The following is a 26,027-nucleotide window of genomic DNA, read 5'->3' on the forward strand; positions in this document are numbered from 1 at the left end:
AACTCATCTTTCAAGGAAATGTATCGGGCTAGGTCCCACCTTTAACACAGGTTTAAAACTCTTGCAGGTATTATAAGGATTTCTGCATAAGAAATAGGGAGGAATCAAGCTTGTATTGTGCCTGAAATTGACATCCTCCTGAGTTGCTACTCATATGAAAACCACTCATCTCACCTACCACATTCAACCTGCCACGTAAAGGATGAATATCTCAGCTTTTCCAAATAGAGCAAATAATTGGTTCTCTGCAGCTTTTTTTTCTTTTTTCTTTTGCTTGGAAAGCAGCAATAATAGAGTCCTGATGAACAGGATTTACATGAACTCTTAAAGCATCAGTAATGAGAGTGCCAAAATTTATATATCTATTAAAGTTAATATTAAACTAAGTTTTTCTTCTTGTCATGGCTAGTAGTACATTTTCCTTTGGCTTGATTTACTCATCTTTCTATCCAAGAGTGGCCTTTATAATAATCCAGTACACTTTATTCATCCCAAAGCGGGCAGGGGCCCTAAGAACATCTGGCCGAGGCTTCGGAGAGCTGAATGTCTAATCCAGCCAAGACAGCTTTCACATAGCATACTGAAGCTGATGTTGACAACATCTGCTCTGATCCAGTGAGTGAACGAGGATGTTTAAAGGAGGGGAACATGTGACTCACACTCAGTATCCACCACGTCTTCTTCAACCATGTTAACGGTATTTGAAGACCCTGTTAGAGATCTTCAAAATCACTCAGATGGCAGAACCTGTGTCCAGACATCCATTGCTCTTGAGATTGCTGGTCAGAACACTTAGATGCCTCGCTAGGGCACCTATCTCCATGCTGAATATAGAGAGCACTCACCCTTGGCTGTGAATCAGAAGTGAGATTCTCATTATATGGGATGCTGCAGGGCAATTTCACAGACTTCTGTAGAAGAAGGAAAAATCATGCAAGAAGTCATTTAAAACACAGTGTGCAAATTGAGGGGAGAGTATTGCTAATTGCTAATGATGTCTTTGAGGTTCTCCTGCAGGTTCTTTATCTCTCAAGAAAGACCAATTGGTTTGTGTTTTGGCTTTTTTTGTTTGTTTGTTTGTTTGTTTTACAACCACCATGCACATCAGCTCCTTCTTCCTTCCCCCCTAGAAGGACAACAAATGTTTAACGGATTTCTTTAAGGAGAGGTTTGATTTTTCTCTTCACCTAGAATCTAATAAAGAAAAGCTGTAGATCAGTAGAAAATGGAAATGTACATCTAGGGAGTACAATTTCTAGGTTAGGAAAAAGAGCTTGCTCTAAGACTTTAACAAGCAACATATTGCAATTATAGGCAGGCTCTCCAACATGTCCTTAATTATGCAAGGTAAGTCAAATAAATGTTAATCTGCAAGACAGCTCATTTATTTTCTGAATCTATTCTAAAAATAGGATGAAATGAAATTTGCTTTTGAGATCATTCGTCCTAAAGTCGGAATAAATTATCAAATGGGATTAAAAACCAGTCAGCAGAAGGTAAAAGGTCAGAAGCCATGGGATTTTTTCTTTTTCTTTTCTTTTTTTGAGAAATGGCAGCAAATTGTGATGAATGTCAGGTTAGGGAACCTAGACTTTCTTGTTCAGTCCATGTAGTTAGTGTTTTTCTGGATGACCCTGTGTAAGTCACTGGACTTCGCTGTGGTTTCATTTCCCAGAACACTAAAATAGACTTCATGGTGCCATTGACTAGTTTTGTTACACTGGACTAGTCATTTAAACATGGGATCCTGAGATGTATCAGTTGTCAACTTGAGGGTGTGGGATGATCTCCCTGCCACCTCTAGTGTATTACAACAACCAGAGCTATAACTTAGTCTGCGCTCCATGCTTTCCAATACAGTACATCTAATCTTCACAAGGATGCACATGGTCAATTGCATTTCCCCCAGTCCTGTAGATGAGGAAACAGAGACTCAGACAGGTTAAGAAATGTACCCAAGTTCACACAGGTTCCAGATAACACTGGAATTCAAAACCGTGATGGAAAAAAAAAAAAAAAGGCCTGTGATGCTTTCACTATACCTCATGGCCTGTCTTTCAGCTAAAATCCATGATCTCTGTTGGTTTCTCTGGGAGGGTAGGAAATATTGGAAAATGCTCTTTATTTTTATTTGCAAGATATAGGATTTTAGTTGAGTTTCTTTTTCCCGTTAAAACTATTTTTCTGAGGTTTCTGACCCAGCAGTGTACTCATAGTAGACGGCACAGCATTTACATAGTCTCTAAATGTAATTATTCAAATAAATCTTCAGGAAACCTTGTCACATCTCTTTGGAAGATTCTGCAGTTAAGAACTTCACCAACTTTTTCTTAAGGAATGCAGGCAGAAAACCTTAACTTTATTAAATTTCTTTATTACAACTGGTAACTACACATTTTGTTTAAAGGGGAAATGGAAGTCTCCCTGAGTAGAATTTCATATAAGATAGCCCCTGGAAACTCCTGGGAATAAGTCTTTATCTGATCCAGTTTTATGCACTTTGAGTTGAATCCCAATAAAGAGAAACATTTGCCATTTTACTCATCAATACTTCAATGTAATGGGGCAAGGAAAAAAGTTTAGCAAAAAGGCTGATGGTGTGCTAATCCCTGGCATTGTATGAGTTTGAATTGACTTTGAAAGATGCTTTTAAAACATGCATGGATGATGTAGTTGAAACTTAGGTTCCATTTATTATTTTTACTGCAACTTTCCTTAATTCTACAGAGAACTCAAACTAATGAGTCATGTAATAGATGACCAAGTACTTAAGGAGAATGTGAAATGGTACTAGGTGGGAATATAAAATAAAATTTGTGACAAGCTGAATACATTTATTTTTTTTAAGTAGATACAGAGGGTGAAGGAGTGACTGGACAAGATGAAATTAATCAATGACTTAATTTGGTTCTCTTGGACCTCACCAAGGATTATATCTCTATTTCGATGTGCCTCTTTAAATAAACTGACCTCAGAACTCAGCAGGACTTGGGCAATATCCAGATGAGTGCAAACAGCTCCTGAGCCATTCCCTAGCAGGGAAATGATCCTTAAATCTTGACAGCTACCAGAAGTGTTTTTAAGGTATTCATAACACTAATCATACAGGAGTCACTTTAACTTTATTAACAATTAAGAAATCTGGGTAAGATAAAGTCTAGATAAAATAATCTGGTTTTTGTCCCTACCCAGATATATCTGAGTTAGATCCTAAAGCTTTACTGACTTCCCTGGCATCTACATGCTATTCTGAAAAGCTAAATTTGGGGCTCATGGAAGGATGAGTGGTGACATCTTGCTGATGTCATCAGTGTCTAAGGGAGAGAGTATAGTGCACTAACAGGTATGAGAATGTTCCTTTGGTTCTCCTGTGCAATGGAGAGCAGTAAGGTTTTTCCTCAATTCCTTTAGTACATGATCCATCACAGTGGCATAACCGTTTGGACTGACACTAGGGCCAGGGCTCACCAAAATTACAGGCAAGCCACAACCTGAGTAAAATGAGTGGTACATTCAGGAAACTGCAAATAAATCAGTATTGTTGAAGTAAAAATATCCAAGGGTAATAGGAAGAGCAGGGGCAGGAACAGGAAGTTTGGATTTTATCCTATAGGCAAAGGAGTTGAAGTGAGAGAGTGACATAATCCTCCAATGCATGCATGTTTGATAAACTGTTTTGGAGACAGGGTAGTGCACATGCAGGAGTGAGGCTGGGGCAAAGAAATCATAGGGAGTACTGATATTTATAGGACAGGCAATGGAAGGGAATCTAATGAAGGAGACAGAGAAGAAATCTTCATAAGAAAAGAAAAGTGAACAAAGAGAGCTTGGTATCCAGGAAGGTGAAGGAATCATTTGTTTCAAGAAGGTGTGGAAAACAGTATGAAATGTTACACATTTGTAGCCATTGGATTAGGCAATGAGGAGTTCATTGCTGACCCTGATATTGGTGGTTTGAATAGCAGTAGGGATGGAAGCCAAATTTTAGTAATTTAATGAGCCAATAAGAGGACAGAAAATAAATACTTCTAAAGAAGATCGCTCTTCTGAGAAGTTTAGATGTGAGAGATACCGTAATAAGTAGTGAGAGGACAGGGTGCTCAGGGGAGACTTCATCTATAGGAGATACGGTGTTAGTTATAGGTAAATGAAAAGGTACAGAAGACAGAAAATAAATGATGAAACCAGGTCTGGAGGAAACTGGGAGGGAGTAGGCCTTGAAAGGGAGGGGATTGGAGAAACCATCCTAAGATAATGGTGGGTGTAGTGATGAAGGTAAGTTTGTAGGTAGAAGGAACTAGAAGGTTGATGGTATTCCATTCTGATAGCTTCGGTGTTCTCCAACAATTGATCTGTTCTGCTAAAAATGAGGAAGTAAGGTTAGCAAAGATTTGGGAGAGCTGATTAGTGAAGAAGGATTTCTGGGTAGGCTCAACATTCTACCACCCAGGGCCAAATTCCCAGCTCAGCTTCAAGGCATCTTCCATGAGAACTTTCCTCCCACAGCCTTGTCCTAGAATCAGAGGTGCCTTGAGAAAAATGTGTTTTGACCAAGCCTTAAAATTCAGGCAAAATAATTGTCTTTTATTGCTCAGTGATCCCATGCTATGTCCACTTCTGGAGATTTCTTTCCTAAACTATATTTTTGATCTCTCAGTTTATGGCAGCTATACCGGAGGACTTAGTGCTTCTGATGCAACCAGAATGAGAGCTTAATGTGTTCCCTGCAGTTGTTCCAGTGCATCTGCCTATGATGGTCAAAAGATTTTGACCTTATATTATGTCAGTAGCTGGAACTTGAGAACTTTCTATCTATTCTGTTAGAATCCTAAAGCCATCAAACTGTTGGTGTGGAGAAGTCAGACAAAAGAAAGGCACATACATTTAGCCTTGGCTAATTGGTCCAGGAAACATCAATAGTTAATACAGAGAAACCTGTATTAAGTTCATTTAAGTTTTATAAAGCTACAAGTGCATTATTAAATGACTTTTTCTTCTGCATTTATTTTAATTTTCATGCATGCATAATATTCTAGCAAACACAGAGATCATATTTTAGAGGCCAAATACCATGAGAAAGAAGTTCCCAGTTTCTGGAGTCAAACAGAACTGGATGCATATCCCAGATTCACCATTCATTAAATGTGTGACCTTGAATAAGTCACCTAAATTCCCTGAGCTGCGGCTTCCTCATCTGTGAAGTTAGAATACTAGCTAATAGTGCCTACACAGCAGTGTTCTGTAATAGATGTAAAGTGCCTTGTAAAGCGCACTGCCCAGCATGTAGTATGGACATGTTAAATGTCACCTGCCATTATGATCAGGCTTGCTGTTTTGTTGCTAATAACAATACTACTTATAATAGTAACCCAACCATGGAATAAGTTACAAAAGTCATTCCCTTAGCAGTCCACTGTTTCACCATTAAATTCACTCCATAAGTGTTTTCTTCAGATATGAACTTCCGTGGGGTATTGCCTGGGAGAGCAAAACCTGAATTCCTCATTAAAACACTTTATGGGGGCCTTGAGGACATGGAGCTCAGGATGGATGTGTTTGGATAGATGAGATCACCCAAGGGGGCCAAGCCAAGGTGGGAGCTACTCTAGGTAGCATGGGGAAATGTGATGCTAGGTATCTAGTGGAATGGAGGCAAAGTGGGGAGAGACGAGGGAGTAAGAGTAATATACTTCTCCTCTGTAGCATTGTCTAAAATGAAGCATAGACCCCTACATATCAAGACAAAGAGTATGGAATTATGATTCTTCCTCTTTTTATTTAGACCACTAGCCAAGACAACTCTGCTTCCTTATCACAGCTCCTCAGTGTCACATCCTTCTTATCTTTCCACTGAAGAATCACCTCAGCCGATAAAAAGAAGAACCCCTTCCCCACCAAACAAAAATGACAGAGATCACACACAAACAGACTGCGAATCGCTGAAATCATATTTTGAGTGGTGTATTATGGTAACCTATAAATAACTAATTGCATAAAATTGCTTTAGTAGTTTCTAGATGGCAGCTTTAATTAAAAGCACCAGAGACATTTAGAAGTTTAGAAATGGATGGCATGTAATTTGCCCTTTTACCAACCATAAAATGGTAATTAAAGAATTTGATTCACTTCTTCCTATTAAAAGTTTTATGAGAATAGCAAGTTCCTTCTAAATACAGTTTCTCTTCAGCAGAAGGTAGTATGTTTGCTTTATCAGTCTTCTCCAGCAGGGTAAGATGTTTTAATGTACAAATTCTGCAGAAGTTAATTAGGAAATTTCTTTCAATGCAAAATGTTTGTTTTTAAGGTTCTAAAACATGAAACTGTATTAGAGCTAACCCTTTGATCAGGGCCCCATAATGCTCTACCATCCATACAAGATGGCCCAATAATTTCAAGTTTACCAAATGCATGGAGCTCCCATCCAAATGCACGGAGCTATCAAATCAAAGAAAAGAGGAGGTCATTTCCTGGTGAGTCCTGCATGCTTTGCTGACTCTTAAAGGAATCTGAAACCTACAGTGCATTGACTTCCCAGGGAATCCAGAACATTCACTCCACAACAGAGAAGTCATCAGAAGATGTTTTTAGCTTCATTGACCCTCCAGCAATATTGGGTGAATTAGCAGGTGTCCAGTGTAAAACTCAAACAACACGCAGCAAACCCAGATGTCTTCGGAAATCCATAATTTTAACATCATCATATGCTAAAACACAGCTGGAAATGGAGCCAGGAAGCCCATTTTTATTTTATAATTGATCAGTTGATTGCATTTTTTGGCCACTTCAGCCCAAATACTATAGATGGCACCACACAGAGCATTTAGACCAGAATTTTGAAGGCACTAATGACTTAAGTTATATGCACATAATAAAGACAGCTGCTATGGTTAGTTTTTTTAAGTCAAGCAGATTCTCTAAAGTTGTCTAAGCTGGATGGATCTACGCAGCAAACCCAATAAAGTAGGACAGGTTTGACATGTCTCCTCTTCATTCCCTCGTTCAGTGATTCCCCTGGCTAACTGAGCCCTTGTCCCGGCCCTCACCCCATCACCCCTATGTAGAAATGCACCCTATTCTCTTCCCACCCCCTCATCAGAACTGGGCAGCCACAGTGGTATACTAAAAGGGGATGGGACAGTGGAAGGACTATTGCATCAGTGACATTGTTTAGAATTTCCCAGGAATGGTGATAGTAAACAGAGACCTGCTGTTCATCCATTTTATTATTGTTTTTACTACTTGTACTGAAAATTCACTCCCCTTACTGTCAGCACCCGGGACAGACCACTCCCACCATCCCCAAAACTTGGCATGACCTTGCGGGTATAAGGAAAATACCTGCAAAATAGTATTCAGTGGAGAGCTCAGAATACAAACTGTAGAAAGTGTGGGCTGCTACTCCTGTAAGGGTGCAGGGGTACTGTGTACGTCCAGAGAAAAAGTGCAAATGGAAGCTTATCCAGGGGCGCCTGGGTGGCTCAGTCAGTAAGCGTTCGGCTCTTGGTTTCGGCTCACGTCATGATCTCACGGGTCGTGGGGTCAAGACCCACATGGGATCCACACTCAGCGGGGCGCCTGCTTCAGATTCTTTCTCCCTTTCCCTCCGCTCCTCCCTGCTTGAGCTCTCTCTCTCTCTCTCAAATAAATAAATAAGTAAATATTTTAAAAAGGAAGTTTATCAAAACATTAGCAGTGATAATTGCTGCCTAAGGAATATGGAGTGATTTTATTTTCTCAGTTTTCTGAGCATTTACTATTTTTATAATTCAACAAAAGACAAAACATGGTATTTTAAAATACACACACATATACACTGTCTTGTCCTATGGCCAGCCTCTGAGGACTCAGGTTTCTTTGCTTCTATAGATGACTGCTGTCCAGCAGGGGTGTCCTAGTATTGATGGCTGACAGTGGGTTACTCTGATCTGAGCAGCTTACTGGAGACCTGCTGAAAGGGGTAATACCGTAAGTCAAGGAAGAAACCTAAATGGAAGTCTTTGAAGGCATCCTGGCAGGTCAGTAGTAAAAGACATTTTAGTTACATTTATTATTTTTTAAGAAAAAGAAGTATAAAAATACAAATTAAAATGGTCTCAGCACCTAGCTAAGTCCTGTTGATACTGAAACATAAAAATAGAAAAGTAACATGTAAATATGGTTTGAAAGTTTGAACTCTCTAAAAAGGTACAAAAAGCAGATTCCAGAATTCTTCACCACAAACACACACAACCCAGTCCCTCATTTTAAAAGTAACCAGTGTTAACAGTTTCTTGTGATTCCTTTGAGACTTCTATATATTTTTCACCTTACGTGAAAGGAATCATACCATATGGATTACACTTCACCCTGCCTCTTTCGTTTAATAAAGTATCTTGAAGACCTTTCCATAAAAGCATGTACATACCTACCTCTTTGTTTTTAAGAGCTGTATAACATGACAACATATGGCTATACCATAATTGATTGAGCCATTTGCTTCTTGATGGATATGTTGTTGCTTTTTTTTATTATTATTTTGTACCACTAAAGTGCTGTGCTGAACAACCTAGTTCATAGATACTGGAGCACTTTTGTAAATACATACATAGAGTTAATTTTTAGCAGGAGTAGATATTACCAAATTGTCCTCCCAAAAGATTGAGCACATTTACAGCAACAGTGTGTGAACATGCCCATTTTGCTGTACCCTTAGCTGCTCTGAGTATCTTTAAACCTTTTCCTGTAGGCCCATCCGATCAGTGTGAAATGGGGTCTTGTACCCTGTAGCTTTAATTTGAATTTCTTTAATTGTGAATGAAGCTGAGTGTCATCTCCTGTCTATTGTGACCATTTGTATTTCTTTTTCAGTAAACTCACTCTGCCAGTTTTGCTACCGAGCTGTTGATCTTTGTGTTTTGTCAGTTAGAAAGGCATCCCTTTGTCCCTCATATGTGTTGCAGATATTTTCCAAGTTTGTAATTTCTCCTTTTTTTAACCATATAGAAGTTTTCTAACTCTATGTGGTCATATTTAGCAATATATTTCCTTCGGGTGTCTAAGGTTTGTGGCTTCCCAGAAAAGCCTTCCTGTAGTAAAGGTATTTTTAAGGCAGATGGACAGTCCTTTCAGTAACCCCCGAATCATACTGTGTCTTTCTCCTTTGGGCCCCGTGAAATTTGGAAAACTCAGGAAGCATTTAGAGTAGCTTAAAACGAGAGACTTTGTAGTCTCAGGGAGCTAAAATGGAGTTCAAATGTATTACTAACATCTTCAAGGCACTGTTTTCTCATCTGTAAAATGGAATGGTGCGCCTACCTTCCTTACAGAGTTCTAGAGGATGAAATGACACGCTATGGGCTCTGCCAGTTCCTGGCACAGATTAAGTACTGACTAAAGTAGGAAGAGGAGAACGAGGATAAGTAGATAAGTTTTAAAACTAATAGCTGTTATTAACTGGATTGTTTTCAAGACTGCAACCAATAATCATTTTGGTTTCAAAATTGTTTGACTATATTCAAATTCTTTTCTGTCAAACTTCATTGATGGTATAGTCACAGCCCTAACTTAATTCTGTTCGCTTGGAAAATATATTGTCCAACTGAAGGGGGAAAATTGCACCCATGTATTTAAAATACTTGGAGAGAGGTACTGGGAAAAGCTCCACTGAAGGAAACGCTGTGGAAAGTCACAAGTGCATATGTGCATATGGAGACGTGCTAGGATGTCACTACAGTAAAAAAAATGGAAAGAGCCTAACAATCCATCAGTGGAGGCTTAGTCACATGATGGGATATTGTATAACAGTAAAAATAAATTAACTACATCTATATATAAAGAACATTAATGGTCACAAAACATAAGGTTACACAAATAAAAGAAAATTGCAAAAGAAATACATGGTATAATGCCATTAGCATATGATAATGGTAAAATATATATAAAACAAAATTTACCATTTTAGCCATTTCAAGTGAACAATTCTTTTTTTCTTAAAGATTTTATTTATATTTTGGAGAGACAGAGAGAGAGAGAGCATGAGCGGGGGGGAAGGGCAGAGGCAGAGGGAAAAGCAGACACCCCTCTGAGCAGGGAGCCCGATGCGGGGCTCCATTCCAGGACCCTGAGATCATGACCTGAGCTGAAGCCTGTTGCTCAACTGACTGAGCCACCCAGGTGCCTCTAAGTGAACAATTCTGAAGCATTAAGTATATTCACATGGAAGCACATAAACAATACTAGATGTTTGTAGACACATACAGATGTAGAAAATGTGTGAAAACATGCATGGGAGTGATGCACGCTACCTGCAGGGTATGGTTACCTCTGGGGAGAGAAGGGAAAAGGTAGTAGGGATAAGGACATGGGGCTTTGGCTGTATTCATAACATTTTCTTTTGATTTTATTCTGAACCATGTGAAGCGAATGTTAACACCTGTTAAATTTGGGTGGTAGATGCAAGGCAGCGTGTAATGCTATTTTCTGAGTTGTCTACCATTTGAAATATTTCATAATTTTAAAAAAATTTAAGTCAAAAGCAGGGATTAGAAAGCAACTTGCAAATTTATACCTGACAATTCCATTTTTAAAAGTGATTTGTTCGTTTGTTTGTTTGTTTGTTTGAAATAAGGCTTTCACGCATACAGAGATGATATTCAAAATATTTAACAAGCTGTCAGGCACAAGTCCCACTTTGGCCCTGGGGTAGAGTCATTAAGGCCTCCTACAGTGGCCAGCATACATCCGTTCTTTTCCGTACTGATTGGATTTGAGGCAACACCTCTAGTGTGTGTTCATATGTGGGGTTCCCTGAATAGCTGACCGTGAACTTCCTCAATATTAAAGAGTCTCCATAGAATGAGTCCGCTTTATCGTTGCCCAAAGAAAGTCACTATTTCCTTGGGAGTGAGTCCTGGCCCATTTAAAGTTTCTCCCTGAGGAATCAAAGGCTTAATAACTCAAATGTAAGGTTATCTTCAAGCCCCAAATATCAAAGCCTGGCCAGGAAGCCCCAATGTTATTTGCTCTATTTTTCTTCCAGTTTCATTTACTAGCAATTCCATTTGGTTTTTCAAAAAGCTTGTTAGACTGTGTAATAGGTTTTTAGGGAAAGGAAGGTGGGTAGGTGCCTGATTTTACCAGTATTTACTCAGGAAAGAAAGCTGATTACAGCGGTAGTTACTCTTAGAGCTCAGGAATCACTCCTCATTTTGGAAGGCATCTCTAACCCAAGGAAATTGAAGCCATAGTAATAGATTGATAGGTCTGCTTTGCCCCTCCCCAAGCCCAAAACCCATCAGAATGGCTTCTGCCAAGGTTACCTGCTTGGGTTTCTATGATCTTTTCCCTGTGTTCTCTTAAAGTAAAATCAGAACTGTCTCTCAAGGGCACCTTCCCACCTTTCTCCAGTGGTAAAACTGAGGGCATTTCTGGGGAGAGTGGTCTGAAGAGGGACTACTTTTAAATCTCCTGATTTTAGCCTGTTAGGCTTGAAATTTTATGAAAAACCACAGATCAACACAGCAACTTCAAGACCTCTGTTGTGGTTTTTTTGTTTTGTTTTGTTACTAATGCTGGTATTTTCTTTTCCAAGTATATCTGGTCTAGTTTTAACAGCATGACTTCATTCAAATTATCTACTTGAATGTTTAAAAAAAATTGTCCATTAACAGAAAACCAAAACAACTGCCTTCTGAATTGGCCCTAAATTGATACCTTCCTAGTTCCTGGAAATGCTAGAGATTTTTGAATCAGGGAAAATGAAAAAATGGTATCTGCCTGTATTTTTAAATGCCTCCATTTCCTTGTGTTTTAGCTCCTTTCTTAGACTCACTGTTATTAATTCAGACTGACTACTATTAATTTTTTTTCCTAGTTGCTCAAATTGTTCCCTTTCTACCATAGATCTTAGTCATTTATTCCATAAACCTAGAAAGCACTCCTGTGTGGCAGGAGCATGCAGCTAAATGCTGTCACCAAATACTGCAGTGATCTCTTGTGACAACAAAGACCTCCTGGTTATCAAACAGGTATCCAGAAATGCCATCATCTTAATTAATACTTTCAGCATATTTAACTGGTATCAATAAGACACCAGTGTCAGCGACCCACTATACTACTTAGAAGACTCCCACTGGGCGCCTGGGTGGCTCAGTTGGTTAAGCGACTGCCTTCGGCTCAGGTCATGATCCTGGAGTCCTGGGATCGAGTCCCGCATCGGGCTACCTGCTCAGCAGGGAGTCTGCTTCTCCCTCTCCCGCTCCCCCCTCTTGTGCTCTTTCTCTCTCTCACTCTCTCTCTCAAATAAATAAATAAAATCTTTAAAAAAAAAAAAAAGAAGAAGACTCCCACTGGATTTAGCTACTCGGTTGGACCCACATCATGCTCCCAGTAGATCTTGTTAGAAAAAGAACCATGTTCACTGAGCTCCACCATTTTGTTAAGCTTTTCAAGCAGCAAATAATCTGGTCTTCCTGGGAAATTTTGGAAATTATGAGTGGACTAAAAAGACATGGTCCCTGCCCATGAGGGAATATGATTTGGTTGAGGAGAAAAGAGAGGAATCCTTAGAGAAGACTATAATCTAGCATTAGGTCATGGGATATAAACTGTAAACACTCCAAGGGTTCAGAGAATGGAGAGCTGATTGGCATTTGGAGGAAAAGGGAGAGAAAAATGAGAAGGGGGAAGATGTGGAAGAAAAGCAAGGAATCTAAAAAAGAGCTGGACATGTGGGGAAAGAGAACTGGAAACTAGATTCTAACCTCTATTCCTGATAGGTTAGGTTAAGTGAACTCAAAACAGAATAAGATCAAAGAACAAGGCAAAGAAGGGAAAGTAGGGCAGTGGAGAGCAAAAAGCCAATGCTAAATGGGAAATGAATAACTCAGCTCTTCCTATGAAGATGAGGATGGTCCTGAAATGGATTTGTTAAAATGGCCCGAACTCGTATCTCAAGTGCGTTCTTGAGTCCAGTCAAAACACCTTGTGCTCTTAGTTACGGGCCAGACTTTAGATTTGCAACCTAACAACACTATCCCTATTGTGATCCTCATTCCTACCACTAGGATTGGTAAACACACATGTCTTCTACTAGGCTCAGAAGATTTCTACCATCAGAAAAGAATGATGGATTTGTTTGATTTAATTGACAAGGAAAGACCTCCATCGAGGTATTTGCAAGTCTTTGAGTCAGCTTGTGGATTGTATTATTGAGGCTAGACTTGCACTGTGTCTTGCAAAATGAGCAGGATTGGGAAACTAGGAGAAAGAAAGGGCCCTCCATGCACAGGCAAATAATGTAGTGATGGCAAAGGGAAAGGTATGTTTTAGAGCCATTACATAGACCGCTTTGACTGGAAAAGTAACACAGGACCCCATACAGACTCCCCATCATCGTCAGCGTGGCAGAGATGCTGACAGAATTCCACATTGTGATCCTGACCTCTAAGTCAATCCATGCTGAAGCAGGTACTCATGTAGCAGATAACCCCCAGCATGATTCCAGAAGGCTAACAGTTAATCAAAAATGTAAATATGAACATCACGTGTGTTAACCTTTCAGAAAGATTTCACAGACAGAATAGATGTTATTTTATTTGATCTTTACAGTAATGCCCTGACATGGGCAGGTCAGCTTTTAGTCTCACCGGTAGACAAAGGCAGACACCTGAGCACTGGGAGATTGTGAAATGTTTTGAAAGTCAGTCAGTCTCAACCAGATCACCCAGCTTCTACCCCCGGACTCTTCCTCCTCCTCCCATCTCTCTCACGAACATGTCTAGGTGGTTGAATTTAGAGAAAAGAGGTGGGGATGGCCGTGGAGACCCCAATCTCAGTCAAGACAAGGATAGGGAAATCACCAGCCCCCCCCCATGAACAAGGCACCCCAGTAGTTTTCAATGCCTTTCAAGAAAACCTTATGCCTGCAGTTCATCAAACTTATACATGAGGATGTGGAAAAGAAAAAAAGAGTTGTTAAAAAAAAAAAGAAAAGAAAAAAAGAGTTGTTTGTCTCCTCAGGCAACTGCTTTGACTATTTTCTTTCTTTTACTCAGCTGTCATATTTGTGTGTGTGTGTGTGTGTGTGTGTTGTAATTGTATATTGATTGAGCCCAAACCAGCCGTCCTAAATGTCTCTTAAACTCTCATTGAAGAGGTTTAAAAATTATATTCATGCAGTATTTGTTACCCTGCCTTACCTTTTGCCAATGACTGTCTACCACTTCTGACTTTGTGAACTTCTCTTCCAGCATCAGCTTCATTAGTCAAGATGTACAGATGTTGGAAGAATTTTAAATGCGCCTTCTGTGTTGTTTTTGGATGGGCACTACATGCAAATAATTACCCTACAGAAACTTTAATTCTTCTTGAGTTAGCCCACTTTTGTGAATAGTAAGCACTGTCAGGCTTAATTCCTCATATCCTGCTTTTATTGAGTATTCAGGCCAAGGTATTCTACTTAGTTTGCTTTTTTATTAGAACCTCTTGGTCGTTCACATACCTTGAGAGAGACTCATTTTCCCTAGAGTGTAACAACTGCAATTAGTTTTTGCTCGTCCATGGGCAATAAATGAACTTTCCCTCCTCAGGCTAATTGTTCACATAATGTTCTTGTGAGGCAGTTTGTTTCCTTAGGATGACAGAGGCATTTCTTCAAAATATATCTGAGTAGTGTCCCAGATATGGTTGCTTGATGTTTGAAGAATTTTTTAAGGGAGGGAGGGAATATAAAAGATTCAGCTTGCATTTGGTAAACCTCATTTATCTTAGCCCATATGTACTGAGTCCCCTTAAATCTCAGCCTGCAGGCATCTTTTAAACAAGAACTCTAGCACAAAAATAAGAGATGTGCATTTCAACTTGAACTAGAACCATCTATTTACCCCAATCTCTCTTACACACACACACACACACACACACCCCTACATCTTTAAAACAAGGAAAAATAATTCATACCATTACTAGTATCTTGTATCACTTTTAAATATTGAGACACCACCACCACCCCTGGCCCAGGATCTCCCTGAGCCAATTGCATAGCATGGAGCCTCATTTATTTGGTTCTCTGGATGAAAATTTTAGCCATCTCATAAAAGCTTGAAGGTTTTTATACCAGCCACTCAATAGTGCAGTATTTCCCCTAAGCTAACAAAATTGTTTTCAACCACTACCTTGTCTATGGTGAATCTAACATAGGGCAACTCTGCTATGACAAGGGTTACATGATACTTCATGGACTTAAGTTGTATACTATGTCTGTCCAACATAGAGAAACCTGAAATGTTCAGTCAGGGCCTATGTGGAAATGTTTGTTCATGATTCTAGGCTTCGAAAAGTCACTTTCAGAATTATAGCTATGACTGAGCAATTGGGACACCACTTAGCATCACTTCATCCTTTTCAAAGTGCTTCCATTCCATTGGCTTTTGTGAGTTTCACACCATTTTACCCTGTATAGTAGGTAGGATCTGGGTTAGGAAACCAAGACACTGAGTAGTTAAATGCCTTCCTCGAAGTCCTACAGCTGATCTGTAACAGAAGTCAGCCTGAAACCCCCAGATCCCCTGATGTGACCCTGGAGCCAGCATTCTCTCTGCTTTTCTTTATGTGAAAGCAAAGAACTGAAGGACATTAAGGCAAAATCTTGAGGTATTTCTGTTTTCTTAGTACTCCTGAGATGGTAAGATTGGAAGACATCACAAGATAATAACACGGAGCTGTTAACAAAGTGGATTTGGGGGAGTCTGAGCTATTCATTGTAGCTAGCTACATGGATCAAATTTATTTGCAGATCATTGGATCCATGGTTCTTATTCTATTTGCTTTTGGCTACTAAAAGCAACTGCTCCCCCCACCCACCCATACTTTAATAATCACTAATTGATAGGGGACTGTACTCCTCTTAAAGGTCTTGAGAGAGAGAACGTATCATTACCTCCTTTCTAAACTCACTGTTAGAGAAATTCACGTGCTGCTCTTGACCTCATGGCAGGCTTTACTTGATTTAAGTTAGGTGCATTTCAATGTACAGACAGTCCTCAAGTTACGGTTTTTTGACTTCACCGTGGTGCAGAAGCAATACGCATTCAGTAGAAACCATACTTTGAATTTTGAATTTTGATATTTTCCCAGGCTATCAAGATGCAGTACAATATCTCAGGATGCCGGGCGGCAGCAGCAAGCCGCATCTCCTGGCCACATGATCACAAGCAAAACACAACCATTCTATTTTTCACTTTCCATACAGTATTTGATAAATTATAGGAGATATTCAACACTTCATGTTAAAATAAGCTTTGTGTTAGATGATTTTGCCCAACTGTAGGCTAACATAAGCGTTCAGAGCAAGTTTAAGGTGGGCTACGTTAAGCTATGATGTTCAGTAGGGAAGGTGATTAAATGATTTTACACTTAATGATATTTTCAACTTACAATGAGTTTATCAGGACGTAATCCCATCATAAATTGAGGGAAATCTGTAAATGCGTGACAATTAAGTCTATAATTCAGCAAGTTTTATTGAACATCTGTGCCCAGGTCTACTGGATTTGTTGAGATATAAAAGTAAAGCATAATAAAATCCAGTTTTTGCCCTCAAGGAGTTATTGCCTGGACAGAGCATGATTGGAGAAGTCACATTTAAAAAAAAAAAAAAAAAACCCAAAACAAAAACCGACTTCTATAGGTTAGCAGAGAGACCAGAATGAACTGGAGTTTGCAGGTCGGCTTTCGGGAAAAGAAACATCTTGTAGAAGCCTTAAAAGGTGAATAGGGTTTGAGTTGGTAAATGTAATAGTCAGGCCAAGCTAATTATGTGGAAAAAGAAAAGAAAAAAAAAAAAACACATGCATTCTCAATGGCTTAACAAAACAGTACTTTGTTTCTTGCTCACATCACAGTCCAAATGGGTTGCCCTGGGGAGGTGGGAGAAAACTCAAGTGGTAATGCAGGGAACCAGGCTCCTTCTAGCTAGTAACTAGCTACTCAATCCCTCTGTATCTGGCTAGCCTGCGTGGGAAGAGGGTGATCCATGGAAGAGCTCAACAGAGGTTTTGTTAGGGGCCAAGCCTAGAAGTAGCATACATCACTTCTGCCCACACCTAACTACAGAGGAAGTTGGAAAACGTAACCCAGCTCTATTCTCAGAAATAAAAATAGATAGGGTGACCTGAATACATAGCATTGTCTCTGCCATACTAAAGGGGGAGGGCTTTCTGAATGAAGATTGGGGAAGAGAAAGGTGGCAGAGCAAAAACAGAGTTGAGTTCAGCTGGGGCACCTCATTTTCTGGTTTGATTGGACTGAATTTGATGAATTTGACACAAATTTTGAGCTTTGATCTTGGTGGGGACAAAAGAGGCTGCATTCTTAGCAAGTATTGTATCGTCAGCCATCCAAATTATTTCATTTTCCAGTGATAAGAATCACAACTACATTTGATTATTTTTGGTTTTAGTCTAATAGCAAGACATAATTTTTAATAGACTTTAGTTTTTAGAGCAATTTTAGGTTCACAGAAAAATTGAGCAGAATCTTCATACACTGAAACTACACTGTATGTTGCTCTAATGGTAGATGCATGCCAGTATACATTTGTCCAGGCCCATACAATGTCCAACACCAAGAGCAAAAGCTAACGTAAACTGGGACTTTGGGGTGATAATGATGTGTCGATGTAGGTTCATCAATTGTAACAAATGTACCACTCTGGTGGGGGGTGTTGATAGCGGGGGAGGCTATGCATCTCTGGGGGCAGGGGATATATGAGACATCTCTGTAGCAAGATATGACTTTTAATAGCAGGTGCTACACTGGTTATTAGATTCACTCCCAAGTTCATGGATCTTCTCTGCCCACAGCAGCCTCTTCACTGACAATATATTCCTCCTGATTATCCTCTAGCAAACATCATAAATCGGCAACTTGAGGAATAAATCCAGTTCAAAAATATAATTTGTTTGGCCCATACTCTATTTATTTAAGGAAAAAAAAAAGATTGAATGCATTTAGATGGCACATGCTCTCTTTTGTTAACCTCAGTTTTCCCTAGAACCTATATAATCCAACAGCTGGCACCAACTTACAAATTTATGTCACCTGCCTGACCCCTGACGACATAGGAGTCTGTAACCCTTGTTGCTGGGGCCTCCTTTTTATGTGGTAGGTCATATGGTAATAGTCGAGTTCTCAAAATCACCATCACATGGAAATTCTGAGTACTTTCTCAAAACTGACCAGCTTTGTGGGGGTGAAGCCACGGAATATCTTTGAAGGATAATTCTGAAGAAGTCCAACAAGAGATCTACAGGAATATAAGAACTCTTAACAATCTTTTGAGAGGGGTCATTAGTCATGCTGACAATTTAACAAAAGCAATGGACCATCTCCCCATACACAAAATACTTTGCAGATAATTTCATGGAGTTTCTGAACCCTCTGAAACCAGTCTATGCACCACTCCTGTGGTAAAGTGATAGATAACCCCATTTAGGCTGCATGGAAGAAGGCTTAAGAGAACGGGCATTGAACTCAGACAAACGAGCTAAATCTAGAATTTTCTAGGTAGGTAACCTGGAGTTAGTCACTCAACCTCTGAACTTGTATTTCACTGTCTGAAAAATGACAATAATACCTACTCCACAAAGCTGCTATGAGGATTAAATGAGAAAATGGATGTAGAGAATCCAGCACTAGGCCTAGAATATGCTAGTAGTCCCAGCAAATGAAAATGGTTACTATTAAGTGATATTAGTCAGCCTTCATTGGTTTTCAGTGGCGCTTACCTGGATTTCACACTAGGCTTATCAGGAATTCGACATAGCCATTCAGATTTTGCTTACGTGTCACTTACTCTGAGAAATCACTTGTGACCTTCATCTGCCCAGCCCACTCCCCAAGGTTGCTCCCACAGCATCCTGGACTTGATCTAAACTAGTGCTTATCTTGAGGCACTGTAATTGCCTGGGCATTGGTTCCTCTCCCCCACCGGTTTCTGAGCTCTGTTTTATACTACTCTGCTGTACTCCGAGTGCCGAGCACTGTACCTGACATATAACAGACACAAAATAAATCTAATAATAAATCAGGAGAAAGAGCTTCCCCAGTAAGCTTTTAGAAAAATAGTGGTTGCAATGAATCATGGAACACTACATCAAAAACTAATGATATAATGTATGGTGATTAACATAACATAATAATAATAAAAAAAAGAAAAGAAAAATAGTGGTTGGTGGAGGTAGGTGAGCCCTTCATTTACTCTACCTTGCCCTGAAGGTAAAAGCTTTGAGAGGATCAGGAGGAGCTGAAGAGAAGACAAAAGCTAAAAACTGCCCTGTCTTTCTTTCATTCAGATTTCTTGGTTAACTATTCCAAATATCTATTGCACTTTATGATATCTCTGACGCCCTTTAAAAAGTACCTTCTGAGCCGTGAAAGGACTTTCCAGTCAGTAGAATATTCGTTTGAATGTTTATCATTTTTAATTTGTATTTAAATTCTTTGGAAATTGACCTTTACTGTTTAGGATATACTGTAACTTTTTTATTAAACAATATCTGATTGAATAAGTCACACCATTCACTAGTCATGTAATATTACAGTGAGTTTTTTAGAGTCTCTTACTGAAGAAATCGTGTTCTCATTGTTAAGGACACAGTGAAATCATTTCAGCTGGTCATTAAGCTCTGCGTCCTTCCAAGCCTAGTGACACACGGATATTTGTAATTCCTCCAAGTCCTACAAGCTCCATTTAGGGGCTGCCTAGCAAGAGAACTTAACAGGCTTACTGTGCAAAAGTAACTTGACCCTTTCTGATCCCAGTGGGTAATTAAGTGGACAGTAATCAGATCAGCTGGAGAAGGGACTTTTCTGCCCCTTGGAGAATTTCCATATAGACCAACATATGATACCAATTTTCAGAGAAATGCATTGCACATAAACAAAGCAAAATATTTTAATCTCTCTCTGATTTAAAGGGCACTCTATGATCAACAGCTAATGTCAGTTATACAATTCAGCACTCTCAGTATTGGAGATTGAGCTGACGCCATATTGCGCTTAGGACATTTTCTGAAAGCTTATTTTAACCATTTATCTCTGTATCATAAAATTAAAGAGCACATTGTGGCAGGGGAAAAAAAAACAGTATTTCAGTTTTCTGGTTGCTAGGGCTCTAAATGCAGAGAATTTTATGACTACTTTCCAAAGCCTATATTCTGAAAGAAGGTTCATTTTTAATATAGAAATAATAAAAATGTAGGTGGCCCCAACAGCTGTAATTTTTATAAATTAAATACAAAGATGCCTTCTGCCAACATTTGAAATTGGCATTCCACACGGCCAAATACTCTGATCTGTGCTGTTACCTAATTTGAGATTTGAGCCACTATTTCCGGGCTATTAACCTCCACATCTGGACTCGCAGCGACCTCACATCAGGAAATCCCTGCCTGCTCCAGTATCGATCAGCAGTGTCCTCTTCCCCAACAGGTGATACATTTATTAGCAACTGTCCAGGCTGCCCCAGCTTTAGGCAGTTGTCTTCTGCAGAATTATAGTATTTATTCATTGGAGGATAATAAGACAAGGGAAGAAGTCAAATAATTTCACCTGTAATTTGCCGCTGTTTCATACAGAGCTACGCTTCACAGAGAAAAGAGCCTGCAGTTCAGATATTATATAATGTCCCCTACTTTGCATAAGACGTGGTGAATAATTTTTTTTACAAGATGCACTTTATTTATGAGCAGGTCTTTCCATTGAAAAAGCTTGTTGGGGCTTAATGCTGATGAATGGAGACAGCACCATTCACACTTCCAGGTTATGGTCTGTCAGTGCTTTCATTATATGCACTAATTTACAAGGATTTATTTATTTTCTCACAAATGTAAAAATGTGCTCCAAGCTAAACATGCTGTCTGGGCATCTGAGCCCAGTGTTTTCCTTACTGGAGGTGGGGTGGTGTGGGGGCTCAAGCTGTCTGTGTTGTTCTTCCTACCTCCCCCCACCACCCACTGCCTAACCTTGTGGCAACATCAGAGATCTATATATTCTTGCTTGCTCTAAAAATGCATACTGGTTAAAATTTTAAACCCTGGAAGTGGTCTTCTCAATGCAATTTAACTCCTTTCTTAGCCATTGTGTTTTAAGTGGTAATGAAAATGCTGTCAGGAAGCACATCAACGGATGTGGCCATTGGAACAAATTATGCCCACAGCATTAGGTACCAAATTTTGGAAATCTGGGTACAATAATATCAAAACACGAAAGTCAGTTGCGTCTGCAGATCTCGCTAGCCCCAGATGGCTTTATGTGCTCTGAAATCACTCACATCCCCGTCCCTGAAAGACAAAGCTTAAAATACACGGGGCATGTGCCACCTTCTCCCACTCAGCCTAACAAACGGTAATAGATCATGCTGACTGCATCATGGACATCCCTGGGCTACGACAATACTCACTATGGGAGGGGAGACCACCCCCTCCCAAGCAATGGCAAAAAGAATTCTCCTTTTCCTGCCTGGGATTTTCAATTTGGTTTTTAACCTCACTGAAAACTAAATACCCCTCAAACCTCACCAGTGAAGAGTTCGTAAAACTAGTTGTTTCGGAAATCTGTGTGTGTATGTTGGTTGGTTGGTTGGTTGGTTGGTTGGCTGGGGAAGGAAAATGAAAAGAAATGAAAATATGTACATATAAAACATACCTAGATGCACTAATAAAACATCTATCACACAGCCCCTCAAAGACCTTTCTACTATTTCTTTTTCAACTCCAAACATAAGTATAACCCCATCAAATTTAATTAAAGAGTCTCAGGAAAAACAGAGTCTTTTGCAATTTGGACCGCGATCAAAGAAATTGCTACACAAATATATGAAAGGAGAATATCCTACAACCCGTCAGCCAAATAAGCCCTGAAGGCCAACAGTGAGGATTTAATAAGCTTCATCTGTGGAAATCAGTGGATGTGAGCAGAGAAAACAGTTCACACTGTTCAGAAGTAAACAAAAATTAAAAGTGGTAAAACAATGTAAAGTCCAGGATTATCCTCCCTGGATCAGCACAGACCTCACCCTCTGATGGGGATGAGGAATGCAGTTGTCAAAGGAACAGAATTGTCCTCCCTGGTGTCCACACAAAGATGGAAGGACCCACCCCCCCCTCAAATACACTCGTTTCGGGAGGAATACATTTATTTCTCTATACCTTTTGTGAACCTGTTCCAATTTTCAAGGAATACATTTATTTCTCTACACCTTTTGTGAATCTGTTCCAATTTTCAAGGGATTGGAAGCTCTAAATTTACTGCCTCCTCCTTAGAGCAACGCTTGCAGGGTATTCCTCTTAGTTTCTGTGCATCTGGATTCTTTGTCCTTTGGCCTTCACAGGACTTGGCACAGTGACATTCAGTATGTATTTGGTAAATACTTCATGATTTCAAACACTTCAAGCTAAGCTACTCTCAGCCTTTCTCTCTCCAGACCTGAGTCTTGATCTATCAAGCCTTTCTTGATAGTGGCTCAAATTTCAAATTAGGTAACAGCAAAGATCAGAGTATTTGGCCGTGCGGAATGCCAAGAGATCAAGATCAACTCCTCAAGAGGAGTCCATCCTCTTGTGACAAGCAAATTTTAAATTTCACACTCACTGATATTTAATACAGAGGTCATAGAAGGTAATCATAGGCCTGCCACAAAGCAGACCAAATAGTAGGCATTCGAGAAATTGATTTTGCCAAAACAAGAAAAACGTAAAGCACAGGTACCCCTTGGTTCATCCTCAGCCCAGATGTCCTAGAGATGTAAGAAATGCTCGTGTGCCACCATCCTTTGACTTACTCAATCTTTTTTTTTTTTTATGTTATGTTAGTCACCATACAATACATCATTGGTTTTTGATGTGGTGATCTACGATCCATTGTTTTCATATAACACCCAGTGCTCCATGCAGTACGTGCCCTCCTTAATACCCATCACCGGCCTAACCAATCCCCCCTCCCCCCTCCCCTCTAAAACCCTGTTTGTTTCTCAGAGTCCATAGTCTCTCATGACTTGCTCAATCTTAAAAGTCTTTTTAAAAACCTCCTTAAAGGTCCTTCTGTATCTGCAAATGAAAAAGGGACTTATCAACATGAACTTCCCCTTGTTTGGACATGCTGGTTTCCTTGGAGAGCCCTCCAAAACATAGATGAATTTAGAGGTATTCAGGGAAAGTTAAAATGAATCTGTAACTTGTATAGATATTAAGGATTAATACTTGATGAGGAACATCAGGATTAATCAAAGTACACCATAAAGCCAAGTCTTAATATTAACTTCCTGCCAATGAATTAGTTCATCTGAAAGTAGTCTATTAAGTTGGGTTTATAAACACTCTTTACCAGGAAAATGACTGTGTGTGTGAATGTGTGTGCGCACACGCCAAAAGGACATGCTTGTTATCACAGGTGTTCCTAACTTTAATATATATTCTGTGTTTCACAAGCTCCACTGCATAAAGGAGAGGTAGGAAAAGACTAAATTGTAGACTAGTTTTAAAGTAATGCCATGTGGTTATTTTCAAGAGCACTATCAAAAGCACCAAGGGAAGCAGGAGTTGAGCCATATGTTCTTTATATGTGTCTGACACTTTTAAATGTATTATTTCATATGATATTTATAACAACCTAGGCAAAGACTAACCAACCATTTGTCCAGAACTGTCCCAGTTTTAAAACTGAACCCAGCCTCAATCCCAAACTAAGACGGTTGGTCACCTTAGCTTAGGTAAGTCTACGGTAAACAATGTTCTGAGACCCAATTTCCAGCGTGGGTGGGGGTTCCCCCCCACGCCACCAGCAAGCAGTTCTCCCATACCAGCTGTGTGTCCTACAGTTTCACTCAATTCTGACACAATCGACCCAGAGAAAGGGTCAGATCCCATAGGTTAAGGGCTCAGTCCCACAAAACTGCCCCCCACACACCTGTGCTTCTAGCCAACCAGAAGGAGGTTCCAACAACCCCCTCCTTGGGTTCAATTAATGAACTAGAGCAACTCACAGAATTCAGAGAAACCTTTCACTTACTAGATCACTGGTTTATCATAAAAGGCTATAAGTCCAGGGCGCCTGGGTGGCTCAGTCGGTTGAGCGGCTGCCTTTGGCTCAGGTCATGATCCCAGGGTCCTGGGATCGAGCCCCACGTCCGGCTCCCTGCTCAGCGGAGAGCCTGCTTCTCCCTCTCCCTCTGCCTGCCACTCTGCCTACTTGTGCTCTCTCTCATCTCTCTGTCAAATAAATAAATAAAATCTTTAAAAAAAAAAAAAGCTATAAGTCAGAAACAGCCAGATGAAAGATCCGTTTATCATAAAAAGCTATAAGTCAGAAACAGCCAGATGAAAGATCCGCATAGGGTAAGGTATGTGAGAGAGGATATGGAGTTTCCTTGCCTTCTCCAGGCGCACTGCTCTCCCCAAATCTCCATGTGTTCGCCAACCTGGAAGCTCTCCAAAGCCTGTCCTTTTGGGTTTTTAGTAGAGGCTTTATTACATAGGCATGATTGATTAAACCATTAGCCATTGGTGATTGAACTCAGTCTCCAGCCCCTCTCCCCTTCACAGACGTCTGGGGGCAGCACTCAAAGTTCCAACCCTCTATTCATGGATGGTTCTCCTGGCAACCAACCCATCTTTAGATGCAGTGCAAAAACCACCTCATTAGCATAACAAAAGACACCTTTATCTCTCTTGCCCCTTCGGAAATTTCCAGAATTTTAGCAGCTCTGTGCTAAAATCAGAGATGAAAGCCAAATATATTTCTTATTATAAATCACAATATCACAAGCAGATAATCTTTTCCATATTTTACCGAAGAGGAGGCTACAATTTAGATGAATGACTCAAAATCACACAGGAGTTGTAAATGATGTGTTCAGTATTAGAACCCAAGCCTTCTAACTGCTATTATATATTTTCCAAAACACCAGGCTGTAATTAACACAATGTGTAAAAGCTACTGTGAGAATTTTATTGGCTTTCATTTTTTTCTAGAAGTTTAAACATTCCCTTTGTGACACCATAATTTTGCTCTCCAAACTCCTCTGAATAGGTAATACAGAGGAAAAAACTCAGTCCAGTTTATCAGAATTATTACAAAGTCTCTGTGAGCTGAGTGTGAATTGATGACAATAACTTTAATACTTTACAGGTCAGTTATTTCTAATGCAACTATGAAAATAAGTGGCGGCCTGCGCATCTACAGCCCAAAAGGAATGTCACATACCCTGCCTCTTCTGCCTTTTCCCATTTATCTTAAAGAGGATTTTTTTTCTGTTTATGGGGCTAAGCAAGTATTGGGGGGGTGGCAATGTAAAGCTAGACAAGCCAAAATGGTTAGACCTGGCTTTATTTCCTCACATTACATTTTATCATTTCTTCTCAATACACAAAGAAGTGAATGTGTGTCCGAACAGACCTCTCCCATTACTGTCCTGTCTGTGCTGAGCAAAATTGAATCCATATGTCTTTAAAATGCTTTTCCATTTCTATGGCTTCTTTCAAACTACGGATCTTGGTGCACATGTGGCCCACTTGACTAATAATGCTCATTTGCTCTTTCCCAACAGGCATCACAGTTGATAGGCATGGATTCATTTACTTCGTGGATGGGACCATGATTCGGAGAATTGATGAGAAAGCGGTGATCACAACTGTAATCGGCTCAAACGGTCTGACTTCCACGCAGCCACTGAGCTGTGACTCGGGAATGGACATCACTCAGGTAGGCACCGCTGGTTTTCAAGCGCTATCACCATTTGGCATCATGGAAATGGATAACAATTTTCTCATGCAGGAATTAGGTAGAAAGGAAGCCTGGTGTATCTTTTATAACACCAGGGAGCAGAAGTTTCTCTTTCTGTAAGTTCCTTTTTTCCTCCTCAGAAAAACTCCCTTGGGAGTAATGCTAGGTGGAATGTTGGCATAAGAATAAGAATGAAGGCTCTCAAAGTTAAATCAATTGGAGGGTAAGGCCAGTCTTTTGTGGAATATTTTCCAAGATATATAATTTTATTA

General features: G+C 39.8%; 1 protein-coding gene across 2 annotated transcripts in view; it reads left to right on the forward strand.

The window, feature by feature from the left end:
* The window catches only part of TENM1 (teneurin transmembrane protein 1), a 330,568-nt gene that overhangs the window by 232,723 nt on the left and 71,818 nt on the right, over positions 1–26,027 (forward strand). For both annotated transcript variants that reach the window (XM_081808286.1, XM_081808288.1), the window contains one exon: positions 25,580–25,734. In XM_081808286.1, coding sequence (XP_081664412.1) covers positions 25,580–25,734 — 155 coding nt within the window. The remainder of the gene's footprint in view (positions 1–25,579; positions 25,735–26,027) is intronic.

This window comes from Leptonychotes weddellii, chromosome X (assembly GCF_054177405.1).
Source record: "Leptonychotes weddellii isolate Sample4059 chromosome X, ASM5417740v2, whole genome shotgun sequence".
NCBI classification, from domain to species: Eukaryota; Metazoa; Chordata; class Mammalia; order Carnivora; family Phocidae; genus Leptonychotes; species Leptonychotes weddellii.